Raw genomic sequence first — 26,947 nt, 5'->3', positions numbered from 1 at the left:
CTTTGTTTCGAAGACAAAGCTAAAGGACACACATTAAAATCTCTCTCAACCAATGTGTATTTTATAGATTTTTTTCCCCCTGAACATCACACAGTTCAGAAAGTAATTAAGTAAGCTATTTTGGGACAAAAAAGAAGTAGAATCCATATTGAGGGCACATAGATTTTCTGTTTTGTGTCTAAAAGGTCACCTGAAAGCACTCAGGTTTCTATAGTAACTGTGGCACGGCTGATCAAATCAACAAACAGCGACGATTTATCTAAGAGTCTCCAGTGAACTATTTTTCCCCCCATCTGGAAAAGAACATTGCAAATTAGATAAAGTCTTCAAAGACAATGGAGGCTTTCAGAAAATCCAATTTCAACAGTAGTAATGAAAAGAGAAAAATGCCTGCTTGCTCTTTCCACATCTCATGTAGCGATTGAGCCTGATCCACATTGATTTAAGTACTTAACTATGGGAGTGATTGGGTCGTATTAATTTGCTAATCAGTAAGAGGGCAAATCTCAAAATGTTTCCCTTGACTAAATGAACACAGACTCACATGTGACCTGAAGGCAATTTGCAGTGTCTCCAGGGTGACGCTGCTCCGAGTTTCCGGATCTATATCACAAACCCACAAAGCAGCTTTTTCATGACCCATTTCACTGTAGCTCCTTTTAGTTTAAACCCTCATATGGTGCTAAATGGCCACACACACAAACACACACACACATGCAAAATGTGAAAGACACACACACATCATATATTTTTCTGCATGTGTTTAAGGTGCTCATGGCCTAGCTGTGAGGGTCTGTGGGTGGGGAACCCCAAGTGGCTCCTGAGTGGGCCTTTGATGGAAGCCCAATGCCCTAACCTCTCAGCTTGGCTGATCTACATAATGTGGGTGGGGTGAGAAGGCAGTGGGCTCCTGGGCGGTGCCCAGCATGGCTGGAGGAGGTGGGTGCTCACTCACTAGGTTTTCCTTTCTCCTGTGGAAGCAACTGCAGGCTGAGGGGTCCTCTTGGCTCTGAGCTGCCTCAATTTGGAGAGAAGGGGCACAGGTAATTTCTTCTTACCTTCTTCAATGTACCCACCTAGTCTCAGATTTTCCTTTTCAACAGTGTGCTGGACGTCTCCCCTGAATTCCTAGAGTCCTACAGAGGTGACCTCATTCATATGCTGTTGTCAAAAGTGATGCTTCTATAGGGGGACGTGGTAGAAAGCTTCTATCCTGCCACCTTACTGACAACTAGCTTTCAATTCTGACCGGTGGATATTTTTAGAGTCTTTTTGAACACATTTTTCGAATAAAATAATTTAGCCATGAAAGCTTAGTGCCACTTGTGAAATATCTGTTCATGTACTCCATAGAACCCCAAGCCCTTCAGGGAGACATTTTGGTCGGACAGGAAACAGCTTTGTGTCAGCGTGGAAGGTCTTGATGGGTACTCTATATTTTTACTTCTCTTCACTTCTGATCTCCCACAACTTTCCAAGTAACCAAAAAATTTCAATAGTTTTCAATGGACTTTTAGAACTATTAGAAATGTATAATATTAAATTACTAGGTAACGCACATATTATCCCAACTTGGTTACATCCTCATCTCTAACATAATTACTTGCAAAAATTATACTGACTTGGGCCCAGTCACAGCCCTAGAATCTTAAAAAGGGACCCAGCAGTCTAGATTGTTTGGAAACAAATGATCTATGAGTCCTGGGAAAGTATAAAGTCATGGGTCTCCATGTCAGTCCTTATTGTACAACATCCTATTTTTCTTCATTGGGAAGAATGTTCTAGACAATCCCTGTCCAATCTGAGCCACATACAAAGTTTCACATTTTCTAGTAAAGTCATTAAAAATATAAAAAGAGCTGAGCAGGGTGGCACATGCCTGCAATCCAAGTGGCTTGAGAGGCTAAGAGGATCACAAGTTCAAAGTCAGCCTCAGCAACTTATTGAGGCCCTAAGCAACTTAGAGCTATTAATATAAAATGAAAAAGGTCTGAGGATGTGGTTCAGTGGTTAAATGTCCCTGGGATCAGTCCCTGGTACAAAAAAAAAAGAGTAAAAAGAAACAGATGAAATTAATTTTAATATTGTCATGATGTTTAATAATAATATATACTGTAAAATATACAACATACAATTTAGTTTTCTTGACTATGTATTTAAGTCAATATATTCTGAATATTATTTCAATATGTAATTAATCCAAAATGATTTATGAAGTATTTTACATTCTTCTCATGTGACTAGGTCTTTGAAATCAGTGCCTGTTTTACCCTTCTAGTATGTTTCAGATGAGGCTGAACACACTTCAAATGCTCAAGAGTCACACGTGACCAGCGGCTATCAAATTAACGCAGTCCCTGTAGGATTTTCAAGGTAAGAGAATATGCAGCTATTTACTTTTGGGAATCTGTGATTGAGTGGTCATTGAGCTGAGGATACACCGTGGTTACAGGAGGCAGGTGGGCTGGGTTCCCTGGGCTGACCTATCCAATGGGTAGAGGGTTAATGGCCTTCTTGGTCTTTGGAGAAGAGAGATTGGCCGTCAAGTCAGTTGAAGGTGATGTTGGTCTACGGCTGGAGCAAACCAGACATCTCATGTGCTGACTTGCAGCTTGAGGTCCGGGGGCAGAGCCCCGATGACCATGGCTGGGAGTGAGGCAGAGGTGGCATTTGTGATCAGAAGGCAAAGGGAGAAGCCCTCGAGCTCCAGCAGCCTTCTGTGTGCCACATACCAGGAGAGAGGGTGGGGCAGAGATGGCAGGGAGGCCTGCTGCCCAAGACAGCAGCAGCCTGGGCTGAGTCAGGCCTCGGGCTCTAGGAAGCTGGGCATCAGGACAGGCCGTGCACTCCTCTGTTCTGGAAAATGATTCCTTGCCAAAACATCACAATGCTCAGAACAGCATTCTGAGATTGTACTTGCCCATCTGGGGCCCTTCATTCGCACATATAAATGTAGCCTTGGAATTTATAACTTTTCATGAATATAAGTCAAAACCAAATTTAAGTCATATCTATTTCATATAATCAACTATTATAAAAGTGAAAAAAAAATAGAGCCATGAGTGAGAAAATGAGAGCTCACTCTAGGTCAGGTACTTGTCTACACCACTTACATATTGAACTGATTTACTCCTCACGGTGGTTCTGTGCAGTGGGTACTATTATTATTTCCATTTCACAAACAAGGGAACTAGAGGTCAGAGGTTAAGAAACTTATCCAAGGTCATCGGCCAGGAAATGGTAGAGCAGGGATGTTAAACTATGGCTAGCTAATCTAATTGCATCTTCCTTCCAGAATTATCAGGCTGAACCACTGAGACATTGGCCCAAAGTCAGGGGCTCTGAATCCCAGCAGTCTGGCTGCAGGACTGGGACTTTTAGCCATTGTGCAATAGCACTTCTCCAGGGAAAGTGGCATGTTGTGTCCTTTGCAGAAGTGCCTGGTGCCTCACAGTCACCACTGGGGGCATATCATCACCGCTCCGGTCAACACTGCCCTATCAGCTGCCCACCTCCTCCTCCCCAGGAAGGGACAGGATGGGAGGTGGCTCCCATAGAGATTGACTTCTAAAGTGGGGGCTGTATTTCATGCTCAATCACAACTTTCCTTCTTTATAGAACTTCAAAAGTATTTCCCTTTAGAGAGCTCACACAAGTTTCAAGTGACATGGTGATTAAATAAATTCATCTTGTTTTCTTGGGTCGGGATACTCAGAAGAATTATTTATAACCTATCATCTGCCAGTTCTCTAATGGGATGCCATTTTCATTAGATTCTGACAACAGATTTATTCCACTGTGGCAAAGACCAAAGCATGCTGCCTGCCTCTTAGCTGTCTTCATTCTGCCTTGGAGGAGTCTCCTTAATTTTTTAATTTGTGTGTGTGTGTAGCAGGGGGATACTGGGGACTAAACCCAGGGGTGCACTACCACTGAGTCACATCCACAGTCCTTCTTACTTTTTTTTATTTTGAGACAGGGTCTCACTAAGTTTCTAAGGCTGGCCTTGAACTTGAGATCCTCCTCTCTGAATTGCTGGGAACATAGGCATGCACCACCACACCTGGCTACTAAATTTTTTTTTATACTAGGTTTTGGAGGGGGGCAAAAGTTAACAATTACAGTTAGAAGAGAAAAATGCTCATGTGTTTTCAAGTTTCTTATTTTTTAAATGATGTATAATAAATAATAGAAACAATGAAAAGCCTGGATAATCAAGCTGAATAATATGTGTCTTATCATATAAGGAAAGCTGGCCTTTTTAGATTTGAATCTCTATGAACTGATAACAACATGGAGGAGAGAAGCAACCCCTCAGGTAGAAATGAGCTCATTTAAAGTCTGTTTGCAGCTAAAAGCCACCAAAATACAAAATAGAAGTGATAATGGTGATCTTGGTTCAAAATTAGAAAACGTAGATTTACTTTGTTCAATAATTAAATAGGAAATGGGAAACTGCACTGGGAGCTGTCTCCCCTGGAAAGAGCCAGGTCCCCAGCTAGAGTTACTTGCTCTGTGGCTTCCTTTCTCTCTAGGTGGCAGGATGGGGTGGAAGACAGTCAGGGCTAGAGTAAGTTGCCCCAGAGCAGAGGGGACCACTTGTAGGAGCTCTGCACTGGTGGGAAGGGGATGGGCTGGGAAGGGGATGGGCTGGGAATGGCCCCAGAACTCATCTCCATCTGCCTTTCCTTCCCTTGACTCCATCTATTTTCTTAATTCTAGGACAACTCGAACTCTGGAGGTAGATGTGGCCCCAGGGGGCTCGGGAAAGGAATCGACTGACTGATAAATGCAACACGAAAATGCTCGAGCCCACTGATACGCACAGCAGTGAAACTGCCCATGGCAGGAAGAACCCTTAGAACTGTTCTGAAGGAGAGAGCAAGGAGGTCAGGCACCCCCACTTTCCCAGCTGGAAGGCTGGGTGCAGCAAACCCTCTGGGAAGAGCCCAGGATGTGAGTAATTCTGCATCTAGATTTTTGTAAGCGATTGAAATGGCGATGCTACACCAAGGAGAGTATGGGACTTTCTTGGGAATGCAATCAGTATTGGCTGCTGCCACCATTATGGTTACATTTGTGTTTGTTCTCGGTGTGGTTCAGATCAATCAATCATCTGCCAGATGGTCCTGGTTTTGAGTCTTTATCAGGATCCTATGCCACAGCAGTGAATGCTGAAGTGTCAGTGCCAGCTGACATCTCATTGTGGAATCACATTCATTTCTGTGACAAGATTTGCTCAGAGGTTGTTTGATGCATTTCCAGACGCACAAAGTCCCCAAATTATAACAGATTTATCCCAGAAAGCTGTCTGCATCTAAATCAGGATATATTCTCCCATAGAAGCATAAATGGTGATAAGGTTCTCATTGACATGCCTCAACTTCATAATATGGCTGTAATATAGGGCCAAAAGCATGCCCACTATTTAAATAGAACATGATTTCAACATGAAAATTTATCATTTTTTCAGGGAAACTTCAGAAGTTAAAAAAAAAAAGAAGAAGAAACTATAATTAGCCAGTTTCTGCAATGAAATATATTGACAATGATCTTGATTACTGGAAGGGCCAACATTTGTATAGAAGTATCCTTTTGGGACTTTTCTACTAACTATTTGATTTAATCTTTAAAACAACTCTATTAAGAAAATACTGCTGTTATCACCATCCTGGTAATGAGACTAAGGCACAGAGAGATTATGTAGTTAATTATGGGCAAAACCAGGATTGGATTCCAGGGTTCATGGGCTATACCAGGTTAGCAGACTGGTCCATGACAAATCTGGTCTTTTGTAAATAAAGTTTTATTGAAACGCTGCATGCTCATCTGTCACTATGTCTGTTGGTGCTTTTGAGCTGCTGCAGGAGAGTTGGCACATTACAGCAGACACTGCATGGCCTGAAACAATCATTACCTGACACTTTACGGAGAACATTTGTCGAGTCCCAAACTCATCCTTCCTCCAAAGAAAGGCAGATGCAGTTCTGAACTCTGGCTATGAGCCGCATGGTGGGGAGCAGAGACTCAGAGCCAGGGCAAAGTCAGGAATCCTGGTCGTCCTCAAAAGCCCCAGGAGGCCCTGGGGAAGTGCTCACCAGTGTGGAACATAATATATGCTCAATGAATTTCCTGCTCCATCCCCAAGTAGATAAGAAGCAGGGTCCACAGGGACAGAGCCAGCTCCACAGGAAGTGGGTGTTTTGCTCATGCTGGAACCTCAGTGAACAAATGGAAAGACGCATAATTTATGTTTGTGACCAGGGACCATGTGCACCTCGTCTGGACAACCTGGAACAGGTCAAAGGTGAACGGACACACAGTCCAGAAGATCACAGGAGAGGTTCTGGTTTGCATCGCTTTTCAGGCAGAGGGTCAGCTCTGGCAGGACCTGCATTGGAGCAAGGGCTTTTCTAGCCATCCTGGGATTTTCCTTGGCTCCTAAGAGCTTCGCTCACGGATCCTTCTGTTTACCAAGATTCTAGAGTCAACAACTTAAATTTGACAAACTTGCCATTGAATGATGCGATGAATGCTAGTGCAGTGCGGGGGAGGGTGTAAATGCCCACTGGTTCTGATGTTTCTTTCATTAGACTGAATGACTTTTGATTTCTGGGGATGGACATCAAAAACCACAGCTAGTTAATGCTTTCTAGAAAACAGAGCTTGATGAGGAAAGAAGATAGACTAGCCTCTGTGCAAGGCTGCTGAGAGATGCCTAGGCCAGCAACCATCCATCACAGAACCCACCCTGCCCCGCCCCGCCCCACAGTAGATCTCCTACTGGAGGCAGGAAAGGAGGAAAGAATGGGTGAGGACCAGAAGACTGATGTGAGAAAAGCAGCCAGGGCGGTAACTATCTGCAGAGAGGGGAACACAGAGGGGAGCCTGGGTCTGAGCACCGAGAGGGGGGAAATGGGGTGGAAGTTAAATTGTACCCAGATGCCAATTGGCCCCTGTTTGGAAAGGCTGGCTGCCCCCCAGAACAGCTCAAATGCAGACTATATATAGTCTTTCTGGACTGGCACAGGGTTTCCCAACACTGGGATACAGAGAAGGTTTGCAACTTCCACACTTATAGACCTCAACAAAATACCATTGTGGGATTGAACACCTGCCTAAAATCAGATCAGAATATTTCATTTAAAGGCAGCATGATGGTTGTCATGAACTCCCTGGCACCTTCGGACTCCATCACCTAATGGCTTCCTGCATAGTCTCCTGTGGTTTTGTGTGTGTGTGTGTGTGTGTGTGTGTGTGTGTGTGTGTGTTTGCTGTTGTTGTTTGGTATTAGGGATTGAACTCAGGGGCACTCAGCCACTGAACCATATCCTCAGCTCTATTTTGGATTTTATTTAGAGACAGGGCCTCATCGAGTTGCTTGACACCTTGCTGTTGCTCAGGCTGGATTTGAACTCCTGATGCTCCTGCCTCAGCCTCCTGAGCCATTGGGATTATGGGCATGCACCATCATGCCTGGCTGGTTGTAGTTTTTAAATGCTCTAAGTAAACGATTAGAGCAAAAAGTTGGGGTATAATTCACGCAGGTGCTCTTTGGGGGACTGAACAGCAGGGCTCTGCCTCTCAACTCTGCTGACCTCACCTCTGTCCTTGGAGGTCACAGGGCCCAGGGCCAGTGCTGTGCTGCCAAGTTCAGCTCTCCCAGGAGGGACACACAACCCGCAACGTGCACGGCCTCTAACTGTCCCTCAAGAGAAATGCTTTTGCTCTCAGCTTCAAGCCCTCTGGCCTGTGGTTTTTATTTTTATTTTTCGGCTTGGAACACTGACCTTTATAAAAAGCTGGATTCACTGCCCAGAAAAACAGGAAGGTTGCATCCTAGGAAACCATGGATGTGAAGCAGCAAAAATGGGCCGGTATCTCTCTATCAGTAAAGTGAGGTCTCAGACAGATCAGCTTGAGGACAGGAAGTTCGGAGAGCTCTTGTTAGCTCCCCGGATTCCTCCTCTGCCTGAGACAGTTGGGTACCACTGGTGCTCTGTGTTCCCAAAAGACACTCTCCCTAGAAGGATCCATCCATCATATGGGGTGTAGTATTGGGAGGGGCATCAAGGCAGCCCTCCTGCCTGGGACTCAGGCCTGCGACCCCAGCAGGATATGGAGTGCAAGCAAGCAGAGGAGGGAGGGAGGGAGGGGGGGGGAGAGGGAGGGAGGGAGGGAGGGAGGGAGGGGGGGGGAGAGGGAGGGAGGGAGGGAGGGGGGGGAGAGGGAGGGAGGGAGGGGGGGGAGAGGGAGGGAGGGAGGGAGGGGGGGAGAGAGAGAGAGAGAGAGAGAGAGAGAACACGGGAGGTGAGGGTGTGCCTGGTGACACCCCTACTGGTGTCTGGGTACTTGAATTCCTCCAAATATCTTAAGGCTTCTTTGGAAAGAATGGGATTCTTCTCATTTGATGTATTTTTCCTGTCATTTATTTTTTTCCTCCTATATATTTTTTAAGAGTAGAGACTGCAGCCTGGTCTCACTGGTTGACCCCTGCCTGTGTCTAAAGCTACAGATGTCTGTTTGACCTACACAGACTTCTAAGTTTTAATTAGCTGCCAACATTAAGAGAAATCAGAATATGCCATATAAAAGCCTGGAGTTCTGGATTCTCTTGAGCCACAGAGCGGGCAGCACAGGGCCTGGGCCTGTAGGTGGAATAATCCTTTAGTACTGAGCAGCGTGGCTGCCACCTTGACACAGGGCTCAAGTTCACCAGCTTGCTCCAGTCCCCATTGCTCCCTACTGTCTCACTCACCCCCAAACCTGCTGTGAGCTGCCATGGATCTATATCACCTGTGACTCATTAGGCACCCAGTGGGCATCTACCCTTATAGCCCCTGCCCTTCAGTGTTTCCCAGATCCACTTTAACCATTGATGTAATGAAAAAATCTGAAGTTTCATGTTTTACTTCCTTAGGAATTGGAAGTATCTGTATTGGAGTATTTGAACTATCTGTATTTTGGGGAAGAACAGAATAAGGAGAACAAGACCAGTAGGAACTCATTAGTGTCAACACTCCAGTAACAAATCAGCAACAGTACACACTTGCATGCTTTTCTTTAGGGAGCAGAAATTCCAGGGAATCCTAATTAGTCTGAAGAATGGAAAGAGTCAATAAGGAATTCAGCACAGACTGCAGAGGCTTCTATAAGAAGCCCTCAAACAGCAACATGCAAACTGATTAGAGAAATAGAAAGAAATAAAAAATGGTGACCTGGGATAAAAGGCAGATGCTTAGGGAGATGGGTGTCCACTAGAGGTTGGACATCTGGTGAGTAAGGAGATGGAGAAAGGGAGAGGTGGAGGGGAGCAAAGGGAGGGGAAAGAAGAGAAAGGAATGGGTGACAGAGACAAACAAAACAGGAAGAAGGGCAGGAGGCTGGCTTTTCTAAAGATCGGGAGCAAAAGCATAAAGGAATCTCAAACACAAAGGAATATTTGTTTAAGCTGGTCTTTTAGAACAACACTAGAGACTTTTTGCATTCTGTAGGAAAAAATAAAACAGCAAAACAACAAAACACTAACATGCTGGCGTGGTACCCTGATTACAAGCAAATTCCTCCCAGGGAGAGGACTGAGAACAGCCCACCTTTGTAAGAAGGATTCCACACTCAGAACCCTGCTGTCTCCCCAGTGATTGGCAAATCACTTTCTTATGCAAAATTCAACATTATTGTTGGATATGAGGTACCCCCCCCAAGGCTCCTGTGCTAATGCAGGATTATTCAGAGGTGCAACGAATTAGACTATACAAACTGCTACCTAATCAGTCCACCTTCATGTGAAGAGACTGACTGGGTGCTAACTGTAGGCAGGTGGGGTGTGGCTGGTGGAGGTGGGGTCACTGGGGGTGTGTCCCGGAAGTGCGCATCTCCCCAGCTGCCACTTCCTCACCTTCTCCCTCCCTCCCTCCCTCTCTGTCTCTGTCTCTCTCTCCTTCTTCCTAGCCACTGTGAGCTGAGCTGCTTTCCTCCACCCTGCCATTCAGCCATGGTGTCCAGCCTCACCGTGGGTCCAAAGCAATGGACTCAGCAGCCTATGGACTGAGCCTCTGAAACTGTAAGCCAAATAAACCTTCCCTCCTCTCAGCTGTTCTTGTCAGGTATTTTGGTGACAGCAACACGAATCTGACCAGGCCCTCCTCTCTGCACTATTTCCCACCTCCATTCTCTAAAGGACAAAGGACACAGAAGGCCAACAACTTGCAAAGGAAAGAAATTACATGCAGCATTTATGTTTTTCAATTAAGAAAACGAGTGTAATGTTGAAATTACTTTTGCCCTTCAACGACACGACTCCGGGGCTCTCTGAAGTTATGCTTCACCAGCTAAAGGAAAGGGGTTGCCCCAGGTTTCGCTGGGATCCTCACCTCAAATTTCTGCCTGAGCTCCACGTTTCCTTCTTCGTCCCCTTCTGGAATGGGCACGTTGTAGTACTCACCTTCTTCTTGGTTAAGCAACTTGTACCTTTCAAAGACACAGAGAGAAGCGGAGGTAAGCGCGAGCGGAGCAGCTCCTGGCCTTCCATCTCTAGTTGAGTGGCGAGTGAAATGCCCCGTGGGAGACGGCGCCCAGGTGGGCAGGAGGCTACGGGGCAGTTCAGAGATGGAAACTGGCTTCTCTCCCGCATCTCTAAGTGTTGAGAGCCACAGCGGAAGGGGCCCCAGCAAACTTCCAGCTGATTCGCTCACAGTGGCCCCAGCAAACTTCCAGCTGATTGGCTTACAGCGGCCCCAGCAAACTTTCAGCTGATTGGCTCACTGTGGCCCCAGCAAACTTCCAGCTGCCAGCTGATTGGCTCCTCTGCGGTGATGCTCATTGGGCTGTTTCCCCGCCCTTTCAGACCATGGAGTTGCTCATTGGGGGACTCTTTTGGCTCCGCCCACACGATCCAGCCAATCGGCCTCAAGAGTGGGAGGAGAGGGGGTTGAGAGGCTAGCCAGAAGCTGGTAGTGGCAGTTGGGCTCTGAGGAAATTCCTGAAGAGCTCCTGTGGTGGGGCTTGTGTGTTCTAAAAATAAAGTTGTTTTTGCTTGACAAGTGGCTCATAAATTGTGCCCAGCCAGACTGCCGCATCTAAGTGGTCTGATGCTAGGGGACTGCTCAGTCTCGGGGTGTCCTTACCATCCGCTGGCCGGCATCTTCATGAGCTCCGAGACTCCAAAGGAAAGGGATCCCATGAAGTCATTCCTTGTTGTTCGATCCCAGTCCCAGATTTCTACGGACAGCCGTCGATCTTTGTCTGAAGGTTTTAGTTTGCTACAAAGACACACACAATCACACACGGGGTTATCTTGACTATGCTTTCTTGGGAGATACCATATGCTCATGATCTGAGCCTGAAATAGTACATTCATGTCTCTTCCTGTGCCCACAGAATACCAGCCCTACACTGGGAGCTCAGGTTAGGGATTAGCCAGCCACGGCCCAGGGGCCCAAGCTGGCCACTGCTTGTTCTATTAGAACTCAGTATTTACATACCGTCTCTGGCTGCTCTGGCCCTGGAATGACAGAACTGTGCAGGGGCAACAGAGACTTGACCTGCACAGTCTAGGAGACACACTCCCGCCTTACAGAGCAGAGCTCGCTGGCTTTGCTACATGGAGAGCCCCCTCTCTGGCTGTCCACAGATACACCTGCTAGTGCACCACTGCAGCCACTTCTCATTCCTGACTTCTTCACTCCCTCCTCCCATTCCCTCCTTCCTTCTTCCCCTTCTACCGTTCCTACTTCTGAAATCCTTCAAGGCCCACCTCAAGGTCATCTCCTCTGGGAAGCCTTCCCTGTTTAAAGGTGAGGCTACCTTCCCATTGCAGTGGGGATGACACTTCCTGTGCTACTCACTTGTTCTATGTTGTAACCATTATTCAATTCTTGCCTCACACCCTCTTCTAACCCTGAAAATAACCCAAATGCAGGACATCGGGGATATAGCTCAGTGATAACGTGCTTGGCCACCAAGTAAGTGCAAGTCCCTGGGTTCCATTTCCAGTACCACAAAAAAAGAAAAAGAAAAAAAAAATCTAAGTCTATCAAAAGGTGGGACACACCTTATATGCTTAATAATACCTTAAACAGATTTTTTTTCCTGGTGCAGAATAAATAATGGTAATTATTTGGGGCTGTAATCATGTAGTTCGTGGTAAACTGAGTTATTTTGCCCCAAACAGGTGATGACAGCTGTCCATACCAACAGCAGTCTGAGAGGTATTAGGATGAGGACATGTGTGGAGACATTTGTCACTGTCCCTCCCCCCCCAATTATCTCTAATAATGAGATTGAGAGCTACATGATGCACAAGAATGGGGTTTGATCTAGAAGAGGAGACACACTTACAACGTGAAGGATTCATTCCACTGGGGGTTCAGCGTGGAGCGGATGGTTTTGGTTTTCTGTTTGCTTTCATTCTTAGGGTCGGGAATAAGTTTCAGCTTCACGTAAGGATCAGAGAGTCCATTGGGATCCATAGGGATTAGATTTTTTGCATCTCGTACTGTGAAGAGAGAAGAAAGAAAAAGTCACAAAAAGAGGCTGATCTGCATTCATTAGCGTTCTGTGTCAACACCAAGATGAGTCCAAGGGACATCGTGACGGTGCTTAAGGGGAGGAAGGTGAAAATCAGAAGCCTTTGACCCTCAACACGAGAAGGCTGCCCCCACCTTCTCGGCTTTGATACTGGTCATCGGGTGGGCCGAGCGGTCTAGGCCTGGCCTCGAGGCAGCACCAGCCTGCACTGGCAGCACTGTGGACCTCATGCACCTATGAGAAATGCCAAGCCTGGGTCCCACCCCAAATCTCAGAAGTAGAACCTGCATTTTAACAAGATACCCAGGTGACCTTCATAGCTCTCTAGGAGAAAAGGGGCAGCCTCCCCGCATGCAGGCAACCTGCCCAACCTGGTCCCTGGCATTGCACATGCACTTGAACTCTTAGGAGGTGTTGTCCCTTTCTTCATGAAGGCTGGTGTATTCCGACCCCTGGCTCTACCTTGGAATCACTTGGGAGAGGGGTTACATCAATGCTCAAAATTAAATTAGAATATCTAAGGAATATGGCCCAAGTACTGGTTTTTCAAAGCTCCCCTGGTGGCTTTACTGTGTGGCATGGATGGAGCCAATGGTGCAGACGGCTGTAATTCAGAACTGCCTTCCAATGTACAAGTCCAGGGACCAGCATGTCATTACCTGGGAGCTCATTTGACATGCAGAATCTCAGGCCTTACTTCAAATTTACTACTCAGAGCCCTCACTTTAACAAGACCCCCACATGAACCCAAAGCACATTCCAGTTTAAAAAGCACTAACACAGGAGTCAAAAAGTAGTTAAAGCTGGGTGTGGTGGCACATGTCTATAATACCAGGGACTCAAGAGGCTGAGGCAAGAGAAGCCCAAGTTCAAGGCCAGCCTTAGTAATTTAGTAAGACCCGGTCTCAAAACAAAAATAAAACTTAAAAGTGTTGTAGATGTAGCTCAGTGGTAAAGCACCCTTGGGTTCAACTCCCAGTGCCCCGCCCCCCGCAAAAAAAGCAATTAAAAGGAAAAACCATTGCACCCACAGAGGAGTCCTGCTCAGAGATGTGGCTGGCAGGGTTTACGTCAGTGGGGACAGCTGTCTAAAGTCACCGCACATCAAAAGTGACAGCTTGTTATCTACCACAACGATGAGAAGGGACAAAGGTTTGTGGGTGCCTACACCAAAGTCTTCCTTACTATCTCCCCAGTCCGGGTGGAATTTACCGCGGTCAGGGTCCCTTGCTGGTCAGGCACCATCGACACCCATCCACCCAGGACCAGACTCTCTGGCTAGCAGTTCTCACAGTGAGGCTTCTGAATCATAACTCTGCAGGTGGGGACCAGAGAGCTGTTCACAAGCCCCAGGTGATTCTGATGTATGTAAAAGTTGGAGAATCGTGGACCTTGCCACCTGGCATAGGTTATGGCAGTTGAGAATTACAGGAGAAATTTAGAAGAAGGTGCTGCAGCTGGCAGAGGACAGGGACTAGAGGAGGAATGGAAGAATACTAAAGATATTTGATCTTTGGACACATTTTAGGCGGGTGTGACCCTAAGAGCAGAAGCTGAGGATGAGCAAAGCCCCTGGTAGCTGGTGGCCCCACTGTGCACTGACCCCTGCTGGTCCAAAGTTGTATGTGCTCTTTACCCTGGTGCCTCAGCACTGGGACCCCTGCAGCTCAGCCAAGCTACTTTAAGTCCTGCCTCCTCCTCTGCATAATCCTGGGCACTAGACCTGAGGCCTCTAGTTTTTGTTTTTTTTTTTTCCTAATTACAAAAATGAGCACGGCCAAAATTCTGGTGGCATCAACTTGCTGGGAGAACTCAGGGAAATGTATATAAAGTACTTTAAATAGTTGGTGGCTTGGAAAATTAAAAGCAGGATTTCATGATGTGAGTGCCTACTAGACCTGGGCAAGGGTCCCCACTGCTCATCTTTTGGAAACCTACATTAAGGTCAGAAGTTCCCCAGGGTACCCGAGCATTTGCCTGAGAATTCAAGGTTTAATGTCACGCAGAAGGTCTCATCTCCTAAAACATCGACCCTGAGAATTACAAAAGATGAACAATTTGAGTGTAAAAAGGAGCTCTCCCTCAATGATTGGAAAGGGACCAAAGGACTCTGATCAAACACCAGAACGAGAATCTGATACTTTTTTAAAGGCAGAAAATGCCTGGAGTGTCTAACACTGAGGGCTGCAGAAGGTCACATCCCAGATAAGCTAATGAAGGGGTGTACTGAGGCCACCAAGAGGTCCATAGTTGCCTCCTGCCATTTTCAGAGTTACTACAGGTGCTGGCCTTTACATCTTCAATTTATAGCCCTGATAGCAGCACACACGAAATCACTCCAGGCTGATCTCCTCTGCATGGCGATGAGCTAAAACCTTGATGGGACCTAAAGCCGTGGGTTTCCTGCTGAGATACTATCATTTAAGTTGAAAATAGAAAGAGTTATCAATTCCAAATGCCACTGAGGCAAACAGTGGATCCAAATTTCAATTTTCTTATTGCTGCAGATAACGGTCTCCTGAGGTGTGACTCATGGCGGTCCAGGACAACTGAATCAGGATCATAAGCCACCAGCTTGGGGTTCCATCTGCTCAGAATGTGGGCTCTGCCTCTGCCACTTTCTGGTTGTGGGAAAGATATTCCAATTCTCTGTGCTTGTTTCCTCATCTGAAAAACTGTACCTGCTGGCAAGGCCAGCATTATGCAGGATCATACACGCTAAGTGCTTAGAAAGCAGCCAGCACGCTAAAGACCCACACAGTCATCATGGCTGTTAACACAAGTTACGGGTGGGACAACAAAACCCAAAGAAACTGGACAGATGGCTTAGGATGGGCAAAGGAATACCCATGGGAGAGCATGATGTGGAGATTTTCTAACTTGGTTGCAAATGAGTGATTTCAACAGTCTTCAAACCAGAGGGCACGCCGCAGGACATTGCTAACGGGAATGGCTCGCCACTCTGGAACAGGGGGAGAGAGGAAACACCAGAGCAGAATTCAAGTGGGGGAGAGGATGAGAAGAAACGCTGAAGGCAGGAGAGAGAAAGAAGGGACAGATGCCATCAGGAGACACGAGGGGGATGCTGTCCTAGCACAGGCGGGCGGCAACCTGAGCCTCAGTGACACACTGTAAACATCTGGGGTGTTTGGGTCCCATACTGATGCCTGGCCCCATCCCCAGGAGTCAGATTCACAGGATCTTTCAAGATGTCCCTCCAGGCGGGTCTACGTGATGCCCGGGTGAGTGCCACTCAGTGCACCCAGCAATTGTTCTCCGGTCGTGGATGTGGGATTAGCACTGTTGGTATCACTGGGAGACCTGACTATTACTCATGTTTTCCTTTCCATTAACTCACTTTTAAACATCTAACACTTAAAAAGGAAATGTGTCACAAGTAAATGGGATTTTTGGCCATAAATAGGAAGTACCCATAAAAGTAAAAACAATGAAAAATCTGCTGTGTGCCTTTCTAGTTGGACACAGCTGCCTGAGGGCTGCTCTCTCCCGGCTGCAAAGGGGAAACTGACAAGTGTTAGAGTGATAAGGATCTTCTCGCCCCAGACAGAGTCTTTGTCTGCCTTACAACCAAGACAGAAAAGAAGACTGGAAAGGGACTTTCTCATCGCGTAGCCTGATGCTCTTTGTATAGTTCAGTACCTTCAGAAACCATCTCAGGTGCTAACAGGAGTCACGTCCCCCAGCGGTCCCATCCCACATGTGGAAAGCACAGTTACAGGAATGCCAATTCCCAGGTTATTAAGGATGTGGAATAGTCCACAGCCCAAGAGCAGCAGTGTGCCCAAGAAGAATGTCGTTGGCAAAGATTCCATGGCTTACTTCGGTCTCTCCCTTTTATTTAATTTTTTGGTGGTGGTGCTAGGGATTGAACCCAAGGCCTTGTGCATGCAAGACAAGCACTCTACCAACTGAGCTAGGTCCCTAGCCACCCTTCTGTCACCTTCCACAAGAACCAAATTGTTTGGACCCACAGAATTAAGAGGGGGGAAAAAAAAGCCATGCTGCTCTAGAGAATGACATTTCTTTTAAGATCTCTCATGCCACCCCAAAGTGCCAAAGGAAGATCGTCTCTGAACACAGCAGCAGGGCTACAGTGCACCTCCCTTGCCCAGAAACTCGCGGGGCAGCCCCACCTGCACTCCCTGAGCTCTGCTGAGCAGGCCCGCAGCCTCACAGAGCAACAAGAGCACCCGCCTCCCCCTGCTGTCTCCCTGGCACTTCTGCAGCCTTTACAAGAAGGGGCGTCTGCAGGAGTAATGCGTCTGCACTGTGGCACAGGCCACTGCAGAGTGGAAAGTCTGTTCTGTAACTCAGGACGTCAGGAGAAATACAGAGTCCTCTTTCTATTCCCATCTTTGACTGGAGAGGCCTGTTCTGAAACTACCGGCTGCTGAGCCCGACATTGAGAACCAAACAGCCTGGGTTAAAAGGTTCTGTAATTTCTGGGATAATGTAAGGTGCCATTTCTGGATAAAATCCATTCAAATAAGATCAGGAGAAATACCTACACAAAATTACCCGACTCAGGTGGCTGGGTGAGCCCAGGATACGTGTGCTTTGAATGCATGCTCAGGGGTGAGGTGGGAATACAGGCCTGTGGGCCATCTCAGAGGGATGGGCTGCCTTGGCCAGGAGGCAAAGCTGAGCCAGGTGCATGTGGGAATAAAGAACAGGGTATCTGCCACCAGGCCAGCAATGCTGCCATGGGCCTTCTGGACAGGGAGGCCTGCAGTGGCAGACCACAGGGACTGCCGGGACTGCCAGGCTTTCTTTGGGACGAGCAAGTTGTCCCAGAAACGTGAGTCATGTAAGGGCTTCATACACACTCATGGATGTTCAGGGCCCTGTTGGGCTCATATTGCTTGAATGGGTGCTGCAGGTGACGGCTGACCTCTCGGGGGCAGCATAATGTGGGTGGTAGGGGTCCAACCCTGCTCTATCACTTATCAGCTGTATGCTTTCAACAAGTCACCCAATGTCTCAGCTAGTTCTTCTGTAACATAGAAAGGGAAATTAAATGAATTGATAATATATGCCAACCACTGGGAAGAGAACCTGGAACAAGTGAAGAGGCCTATCATTATTTGCTAGTATTTGCAACACTGGAGTCCAATCAGCTTGCTAGCTTCATCATCGCCGTTATCACCACCACCACCACCAACCACTCCTGTCTGGCCCAGGAGGTCTGACTGTTTTCTTAGGGTAGAGAAACTAAGTGTATTAGAGGGGCAGTTCACATAGTCCTGGAATCTCCAGACCTCAGGGTTAGGCAAGAGTTAAACAATCAGCTCAGAGGTGTTCCAAAATAGTCCAGGATTTAAAAAAAAAAAAAAAATCAGTGCAATTCTTGATCCATCCAGATGGTTTCTTAATCCAGAAATCCATGCAGCATAAATTAAGAAGCATAACGATAAAATAAACACCCTTGTGCTCACCACCTAACATAAAAGTGAGGTCAAGGCCAACGCTACCGAACAACCCTAGCATGTCCCCCGACTCCTCCTTGCCTCCCCTGTGGACGGTAACCCTCACTCTGAGGTTGCCATGGGCACTCTGGCCCAGGACAGGTCAAAGTAAGAGCACAAAATCCATGGGCAAGTAAACCAGAAGCTTCGCCGAGGACACAGCTGTATCCCTACAGACATGATGGGTCAGCACTGACCGGCAGTAACCCTGCCCATTCAGGGCTCACAGAGACATTGCTTGTGATGCACAAAACTCAAGTGCCTCCAAGTTGAACAACAACCTGGCCTTTCACATGATCTGCTTTGCTTTAGAAAATAATTCTCTATTCTTGCTGCCTTTGTTTCCCCTCTAAGAGCGCCCTTGTTTGCGGCTTCTGTTTTAAAGCCAACAAAAAAGGACAAAGGTTCAAAACAGGGACTTACTGCAGAAGTCGGGATTGTTCGCTGTGTGCAGCCCCCGGGGCCCCAGCCACCTCCATCCCTGTCTGACAGCAAAACGAGAGTCGACAGATTCTATAATCCTACTCCACACCATGCATAAGCAGAAACTATGTCCTCTGACACTATGGAAAAACAACAATTCTCCTTTTTTTTTTTTGAAATTAAACAACAGCAAAAGAAATGTGAATACCAGACTGCTGGAGGGAGGGGGTGGCTGACGAGGGCAGAAAACCATGAGGTTTAGTGTCAATGGTGCAAAGAGCCTGGGGTCACTCACATCAGGTGACAGAGTTACACAGGCTTCCTGAAACCATGAGCCCCATCTCTGGTTAACAAAATGTGACTTGCAGCCCAAAGAATTAGCTGTTTGGTTGATCAGACACTCACGATGTTCTCTCATAAAGAGCTTTTAGACATAAATTAATTTATTATGAAACCATGATCATATTGGAATATATTTAATGCCAGAGAAACTCTGTGAAATTACAGATTCCTGAGAGGTTGGCCTTCTGAGTTTAGGCAGAGATGGAGTGTGTGTATTTGAGACAGAGTGACCGAGCTTGTGTATGTGAAAGAGGGGGATGGCATGTGCGCCAGAGAGCGAGCACACTTCTGCTTCTTTACCAAGAATGACTGCACCACCAGGCAGAGGGTTGGCCAGGACCCCTGGCCCGCTGGTACCCAGGAAGATGATGAAGATGGCGGTGACGGTGGCAATGGAGCAGCATCTCTGGAGCAATGACTAAGTGGCAGGGACTGCTTTAAGCTCTTTGCAATAATGCAAGAGATGCTATTATCAAGCCCATTTGTAGATGGGGCCCTTTGGCAGAAAGAGGTGCGACATCCTGCTCCCTATGTGACCTAATGAGTGGCCAGCTGGGGTGGACCTGTGATTGCATAAAACCCAACCTTCACTTGCTGCTGCGCGAAAATGACTTGAACAAGACAAAGTCCCAGAGAAGAGGTAGAAAGTTGGCTGCATCCAGGAAAGGATGGGAGGAGCTTTGCCTAGGAGAGAGGGGAGGAAGGGAAGGACTGAAAACCTTTCCTCTGGAGACACAGGTGATGGCAGAACGGGGAGGGAGATGTGCACACACACCTGGCAGGGCCCAGAGTGATCAAGGCAGTGCCTGCAGGGGAGGTGGGAAGGCAGACAAAGGCCACTGCTGCATTTCTGCTTTGGTGCCTTGACCTTGAACTTAGCAGAAGGGGGCTCTAGTACCCCACTTAAAGGTGAAGGAAGTACCTTCTGGGGTGCAATTCCAAAACCAGGGGTGTCTGAGTCACTAGGTGGCCTCTGTAGGTAGAATGTGCTGACCTCTCCTCAGAACCATCAGCCTAGTGACTGAGTCAAGCAAGACAATGACATCAGTGACACACAGGGCCCAGGAGCACCCAGGAACACTGACCCAAGGGCAGGTTCTCGCACTTGCACTCAGGTCTGGCACCTGGGGCACACTTCCTCTCTGCTGTAGATGCTGATTCTGGGGCAAACGGCACATGAAAAGCACAGAGACGACAGGAGATTGCAGTGGCCATGAAATCGAGCTGGGTAAATCAGCGTTGATGGAGCAGTTTTTTAGGACCACAGAACAAATATTAAAACCAGGGAAAAGGACACTCAACAAAGTAGCATGAACTAAGACAGCGTTCTGCTGCTGCCAAGTTAAAGCAAGGTGTAAGCAAGTAACCATGGCTGTGTTCCAATAATACTTTATTTCAAACAACAAGTGCCGGGCCAGATTTGGTCCCGAGGCCTTAGTTTGGTGCTTCCTAGCATAGAGCAAACACCACTCCAACAACTCAGGAATGGCTTGGAGAGAACGGACACAGAGGGTTTTCCACCTACTTCGGGTTCTTTGATGCTTTGATCGGAACCTCTTGAACTCTGCCTTTTCCTAGAGCCAAGGAAAAGTCCTGAGCTAGGGATGGGGAGAGAGGACATATTTCCTGACAAGAATCACAATCCACTTTTGTCCTGAGTTGTCACCTGTCTTAGCAGAACCTTCAGAAGCCATCTCTTAGGCATACGTGGCTGGCTGTGTTAGGGTTTCTGTGGTGCAGTAGTCTGCGCTCCTAGACAAACCTGACTGGCATCCTCCTCCCTGGGGCATCTGATCTGGCCGTGACCCACTGCCCGCTGGCCGACCCCACCCTGTTCATGCTCACCAGCCTGTTCCATACTTCAACCCCACCCTGGGACCAAGTGCAAACAGTGAGTAGATAAGGCATCAATGGGGGCCATTCTTTAATTATGCAGCAGCTGCTCTGGGAGTAGGAATTTTAAAGGAATTTGTAACCAGGAGCCCCGGGAGGCAAAGGCTGACCTGTTCTAGGACAGCAGGACATGGGTAAGGTCCTTCTGCCTAATCTAGCTGTGCTTTTACAGAGCTGTGGGCTGGCCCTGCTGAGGAAGTTAGCCTCTTAAATTGCCAGTTGCTGGTTAGAGAGACTCTTGGGTGGCCGATGGGCTGGATCAGACAGCAAGAGGGAACCTCAGGCCCGCGTGGCGGCTCCAGCGCCCACAGGGGTCTCCACTTTCCTCCAGCCCACGGCTCCCGGGTCACGTTACTGGAGGAACAGTCTGTTCTGGGGGTCTGTTTGCATCTTCACTCTGGGCCCATCTGAGGGTGCCACGAGGGAGAAGCTGTGTCTAAGGAGCTGCCAGTTCCCTCGCGTGGCTGCGACTCAGTTCCGTGCCAGGAGCCAGAACTCCTTGGCAAATGTGGATGGGGAAACTGGTGGGGTGACAGATTGCTTCCGGAACAGGACTTGCCGAGTGCCCTCCCCACGTGACGTTACGGGGGCGGCTAAGCTGTCTAGCAATAGGGCCAGGTTCCTGGCTTGGGGGTCTTGGCTCAGAGCCTCTCAAACCGTGCAGGCAGATGAACCCTGGCACAGGTGGGGCACGTCACAGAGGGTGGCAGGCTTGTTGGCACAGGTCCCTGTGGACAAACCAGAACTGAACTGGAAAGATTATCAGGTGGGCACGGAAGGTCCTGGAAGAGGCAGGGACCTAGTCAGCCTCCAACTGGCACAGGGACAGGGTTCAAGGCTGTGTGGTTCCAAGTTGCATTTCTGATGCACACGGGCTTTTACTGTGGGTAACAGACAACCCTAAAGCTCCGTGGGCCAGACATTCCCCATCTTCTCATAGCCACAGACCCTTCAACACAACATTATAATTTCTGACTCCTGGGGACCATCATGGGCCCCGGATTGGACACCTCTGTGGTGTGTCTCAAGAGCCCAGATCTGCAAAGCAGGGACGTCTTCCTTCTAACTGCACACACTCTGAGTTTGCATGTGGAAGAAGCACAGCATTCCTCTAGGCCACTTCCTGCTTTGGCTGGAAGGAGGTCTGTGCCACTGTCTGAACTGTCTGAACGCATGCGTCCTCCTACACCAGATTAACTGTCACACTTACAACCCCAAGGTGATGGCACTGAGAGGTGGGCTTTGGGAGGTGGGGCCCTCATGAATGGGATTAGTGCCCTTAGAAAAGAGGCCTGAGGGAGTTTGTTTGCTCCTTGTACCACATGAGGACCCATGGGAGACACCATCTAGGAATCAGGAATCCAGTCCTCACCAAGAATCTGCCAGTGCCTTGGTCTTGAGCTTCCCACCCTCCAGAACTGTGAGAAATACACTTCTGTTGTTTGCAAGCCACCCAGTCCACAGTGTCTTGTTGTAACAGCCTGAACAGAGCAGGCATTCTGGAGTGGGGAAGAGTCCTTGGCTGGGGCCTGCTCTCGGATGGGAGCTGGACATAAAGAGGTTGTCTGTGGTGGCTGTGGGCAGTCCCATGGCTTCCACCATCAGATGGGTACATGAGGACCATCTGGCCAGAAGCAACAGCAGCTCACATTCTTTTCTCCCTAAGAAATCAGAACTGATTTGCAATCATAGCTTGACTGGCGCTTAGTTATGGTATTTTTGAGGCTCCAGATATGGAAAACAGGCCAATAATCTCTGTTTCCCACCATGTTTGTACTTCAACATTTTTATCTAAATTTTAGGAATGCTTCGTGCTCTGGCTCACTTCCACTGAGCACGTGGTGGTATGACTTAGGAGCTGGCCTTGGTCCCAGCTGGCTGGTTAACTGCACCCAACCTATCACCTTTAGGATGCGTATAGCGTGCAAGAGCCGTTCCATACCAGCGAAGACGGTCTCTTTGTTACTAATCATTCTGACCCCACTGCCCGACACAGCACTTTGCTATGCACTCAGTAGCTTCATATGCGTCTCCATGCTACACTTGCCTGGTGCTTCTGGGTTTGTGCTACCCCAGCTCTGAGCATACCCTCCTGGGAACACATCCCTCTGTGCTTCTCCACCACCAGCCCCTACCTTGAACAAGACCCACCTTCTCCAACCTTCCACTCTCCTGACAGCCCGGCACACAGTACTTGCATCTGCACAGGCTGATGGCAGGTTGGGGTAGGGTCTGCGCCACCCCCTGTGCACGGCTCCAGGGTCCACATCAGGAAAGAGGAAACCTGAGGGTGCGCCAACTGAGAAGCTGGAAAGCACTGCTTCTTTTGGGTGCAGTACATAAAGCGTCCATTTGGAGGGACTCCAGGACAAGAAAAAAACTAATATGCTTTTTTTTTTTTTTTGAGGGAGAATATAGCCAGGCCAAAAGGAGTCAAGCAATTTTTCTGAAAATGTGAAATGCTTTGAAGAGCCTCTGAGCCCATAAAGACGGAAGGACATCAGCTCTCTCTCCAGCTTTCAGGAAACAGGCATCCGACGGGGCCATTTGCTCGTTGGGAATCATTACCGCGTGGAACTTCTCTGGGTTTCAGGGAAAAAACCCAAAGGCATTGACAAGAACAATGAGCAACTGTCCACAGGCACCAGTGACGGAGATTCTGTGTACCAGTGGGTCCTGGCCGTCTGGTTTGTATATTTGTTCCTCGTGCGGGATCAAATCTGCTCCTACCGTCTGTGTTCATGAACTCCACAGAATTTCTGACGCGATCTGTCCCATGCTCATGAATAATGACCCATAAATTGTGTGATATTGGTTTCCTTATTGCCAGAGACAAAGGCAAGAAGAAATGAGATACACTGAAATGCCCCTGCTCGGCCACATCCTTCCCATCACACTGTATCCAGACACGAATCTGGAGCCTGCGACTGGAGCGATCTCACATTTTAGGGTATGTTTACTACATGTCCTGTTCCGTGGCTGAGGCTCTCTGCTTGGTGATAAGAATGAATTGCTGTCACAGGAGGTCACCGGGCCAGAAAACATAAGTCAGCCACTCCTCGACCACAGCCACTCTGGAATAAGACTCACGGAGAGAATGCAGAGGAGTGAGCTCCGGGAGGAGGAAGAGCCACCCGGGGTCTCTTCTAACCCTGATGGCTGAAAATAAAAATTTCCTTTATATCTCTAGAATCCTGACGTTCCAAAAGGAAATGGGAGTCTGATCGTGAGAGAGTTAGGTTATGAGAGATCCAAGTGATTCTGTATAATAACAAATACTCATTTTGGAAAATATTATCCTTATTATAAGAGCAAAATATATTCATCATATAAGAATTTAAATGCAGAGAAGTATAAAAGTATCTATCCTTCCACCATAAGACAGGATCAGCATTGGCTTATTGGCAATGCTGACTGCCAATCTCTTTCCTGAGTAGTTATCTATGGTGAAATACTTATTTTTATGGAATTCACATCATTTTATGATATAGCTTTAGGTCCATCCTTTATAATATAGCAAAGTGTGTTTAAAAACATTAAAATTTTTTTTTTTAGCTGTCGATGGACATTTATTTTATTTATTTACATGTGGTGCTGAGAATTGAATCCAGGACCTCACACATGCTGGTCAAGTGCTCTATCACTGAGCCACAAACCCAGCCCCTAAAAAATTTTAATGCCCAATATTCCACTTTGGAATGGAAGTTTGTGGCTATATCATAATTTTTTAATCAATGACTAGTTTTGGGACATCGACAGAGTTTATAATTCCTTATCTTTATAGAAATCATAGCAACAGATCATCTTCGTGCATAAGCATTAACCTATATTTCTGAATTATTATTTTTTTTTTGGTTAGGCTACAGTCTTGGGAATAGATGAAAGGGTACAAGACTCTTGGTGTATTGCCATTATTCCCCTCAAAGCTGTACCAAAGTCATACTAAGGGTGTGATAAGGAAAATAAAGGCTAAAATTATAATTTTGGACCCCTTGATAATTTTTGAGGTTTTACTCACCCCTGCCCCCTGCCCTTGGTTATTTGGCCATTTGTGTTTCTTTTCTTTGACCTACTCCTAATTCAAGTTTCCTGTGGGGTGGTTAAGAATTCTGTGCTGGGTCATGAAGAATTATTTAGATATGCATGATAATAGCCCTTTTCCAAGTCTGCTGCAAACTGGGTTTAGAATTAATTCATTGTGCTTCTTGAAACACAGAAGCTTAACTTTCTTTGCAGTTAAAGTTGTCACATTTTCTTTTATCTCTGCCATTTCTTTTAGGCTTAGAAACTTCTTGCCCTTATTGAGATTAGCTAAATATTCACTGATACTTTTTTTTTCATCATTTTGTTTCTTTTTTTGTATTTAACTTTTAAATCCATTTGGAATTTATTTTGGTGTGCAGTGTTGAGGCAAGACCTCATTTATTTTATCTTCCAAATGTTTAGACAATTTTCCCAACAACATCTGTGGAACGAGTTGTACCTTTCCCATTGGTTCATGTGGCTTCTGCTTGTTTATAGCAGGCTCTGTTTCAGGGCCACCTCCTTTATCATATTCAATGTTCTGTTAGTTCCTGCAACAAGCCTAGCTTTTAAATGGCTCTAGATTTCCAATGCATTTTAAAATGTAGCAATGCAAGTCCCTGCTCAGCACTTTCCATTCCTGGGCACAGAGTTTCATGACCTAGGGCAATTCCACTTTGATGGCTTGTTTTCTCTTGACCTGATAAATCTGTGCACATTCCTTATTCTTAGTGTTTATGGATCATGCTACTTTAGGTGTAAGCACTACTAATAGAATAAAGCTGTACTGTTATTAAAAAAAAAATCTCTCTCTGGAAACTCTGGGTAGTTTAACTTGGTATGGGTTTGGTAAGGTGTGCAGCATTCTGGACAAAATTATTAGCCAGCCTCGGCAATAAACCCTCCTTGGTACCCACATCTATAGATGGAGAAGCTGAGGCTCAAAGAGACTTAGAAGTCATGAGCCCAAGGCTCTCCAGCTAGTAAGGGGAAGGACTGGGAACACAAGCAGCCCTATTCTTGTACATTCTTTTTATTATTTTGGATTTCAGTTTTGATTGACACATGGTAACTATACATATTTGTGGGATACAGCATGATGTTTTATACACAAATACATTGTATAACCATCAAATCAAAATATTTAGCACATCCATCACCTAGAGCAGGTATCATTCCTATGTGGTGAAACAGTCAACATCCTCTCTTCTAGTTACTTTGAAATACACAACATATCATTAACCACAATCACCCTAGTGTGCAACATCAAAGTACAGTTTCCTCAAAAAATGAAAAGTAGACACGATCCAGCCATGCCACTACTAGGAAACAAAATCAATAAGTTAGTTGAACAGATACCTGCACTCCTGTGTTTACTGTAGCATTATTCATAATAGCCAAGGTACAGGACTCAACCTAAATGTCCATTTAATGGTTAAGACCATGTGGTGCAGACACACCATGGAATCCTGTTCAGTCATGAAAGGGCTGAAATCCTGTCATCTGCAGCAGCATGAAGGGACCTCGTGAACATTATACTAAGTGAGACGAGCCAAGCACAGGAAGACAAAGACCACATGATCTCACACTTAGTGGAGTTTAAAAAAGCTGATTTCATAGAAGCTTAGAGTAGAACAGCGGTTACTAGAAGCTGGGAAAGATCAGAGAGAGAGGAGGTCAAGGGGACTAGTGGACAGGTACAAGATTGACCGTACCATGCCTCTTGCTACAGTCTGTACTGTTTGCATTTATCTTTTCGAGAACTTTAGAAAATATAAATATTTTAATTCTACTGCCAACTAGCTTAAAACATTTGTCCCATTTTAAATCCTGCATTTCTCTGATTATCAAACCAAAGAGTGAAATGGTATCTTCTGACCCCTCCCCTAGCTCATAGAAGAATCTGCTATGCCTCGTCCAAGATCCCCATTACCTCTGATATCATTTCCCACTCCTGTTACTATAAAATTAAATGAAGTTTGGGGTCTCTAATTATTATTATAATTTTTATATGGTTCACATTTTTCAATCCTTGTTTTTCATATGCTTTTAATGCTTACTGCTTATTCTTGTACATTATGACCTTCTCATTCTCAAGCCTTTCATTTTACTTCATTTGGTATCTCTCTTTAGTTTGGCTTTAAATAGTTTTTCCAAGAAAGGCATATGGGTGACACATATTCTGAATCCTTGCACTTCTGACAATATGCCATATGAACAGCAACCTGGCCAGGGGACATATTTGGGGGCTA

The 26,947-nt window shown here is 46.6% G+C and overlaps 1 protein-coding gene across 2 annotated transcripts in view; it reads right to left on the bottom strand.

Moving 5' to 3' along the window:
- The window catches only part of Prkca (protein kinase C alpha), a 401,933-nt gene that overhangs the window by 79,949 nt on the left and 295,037 nt on the right, over positions 1-26,947 (bottom strand). For both annotated transcript variants that reach the window (XM_078041837.1, XM_078041836.1), the window contains exons 6-8: positions 12,340-12,496; positions 11,127-11,261; positions 10,374-10,470 (exon numbers count right to left, since the gene is read on the bottom strand). In XM_078041837.1, coding sequence (XP_077897963.1) covers positions 10,374-10,470; positions 11,127-11,261; positions 12,340-12,496 — 389 coding nt within the window. The remainder of the gene's footprint in view (positions 1-10,373; positions 10,471-11,126; positions 11,262-12,339; positions 12,497-26,947) is intronic.

Source organism: Ictidomys tridecemlineatus, chromosome 3 (assembly GCF_052094955.1).
Source record: "Ictidomys tridecemlineatus isolate mIctTri1 chromosome 3, mIctTri1.hap1, whole genome shotgun sequence".
Lineage (NCBI taxonomy): Eukaryota > Metazoa > Chordata > Mammalia > Rodentia > Sciuridae > Ictidomys > Ictidomys tridecemlineatus.
The sequence above is the reverse complement of the archived record's forward strand: the minus strand, read 5'-3'. Positions and strand labels throughout refer to the sequence as shown.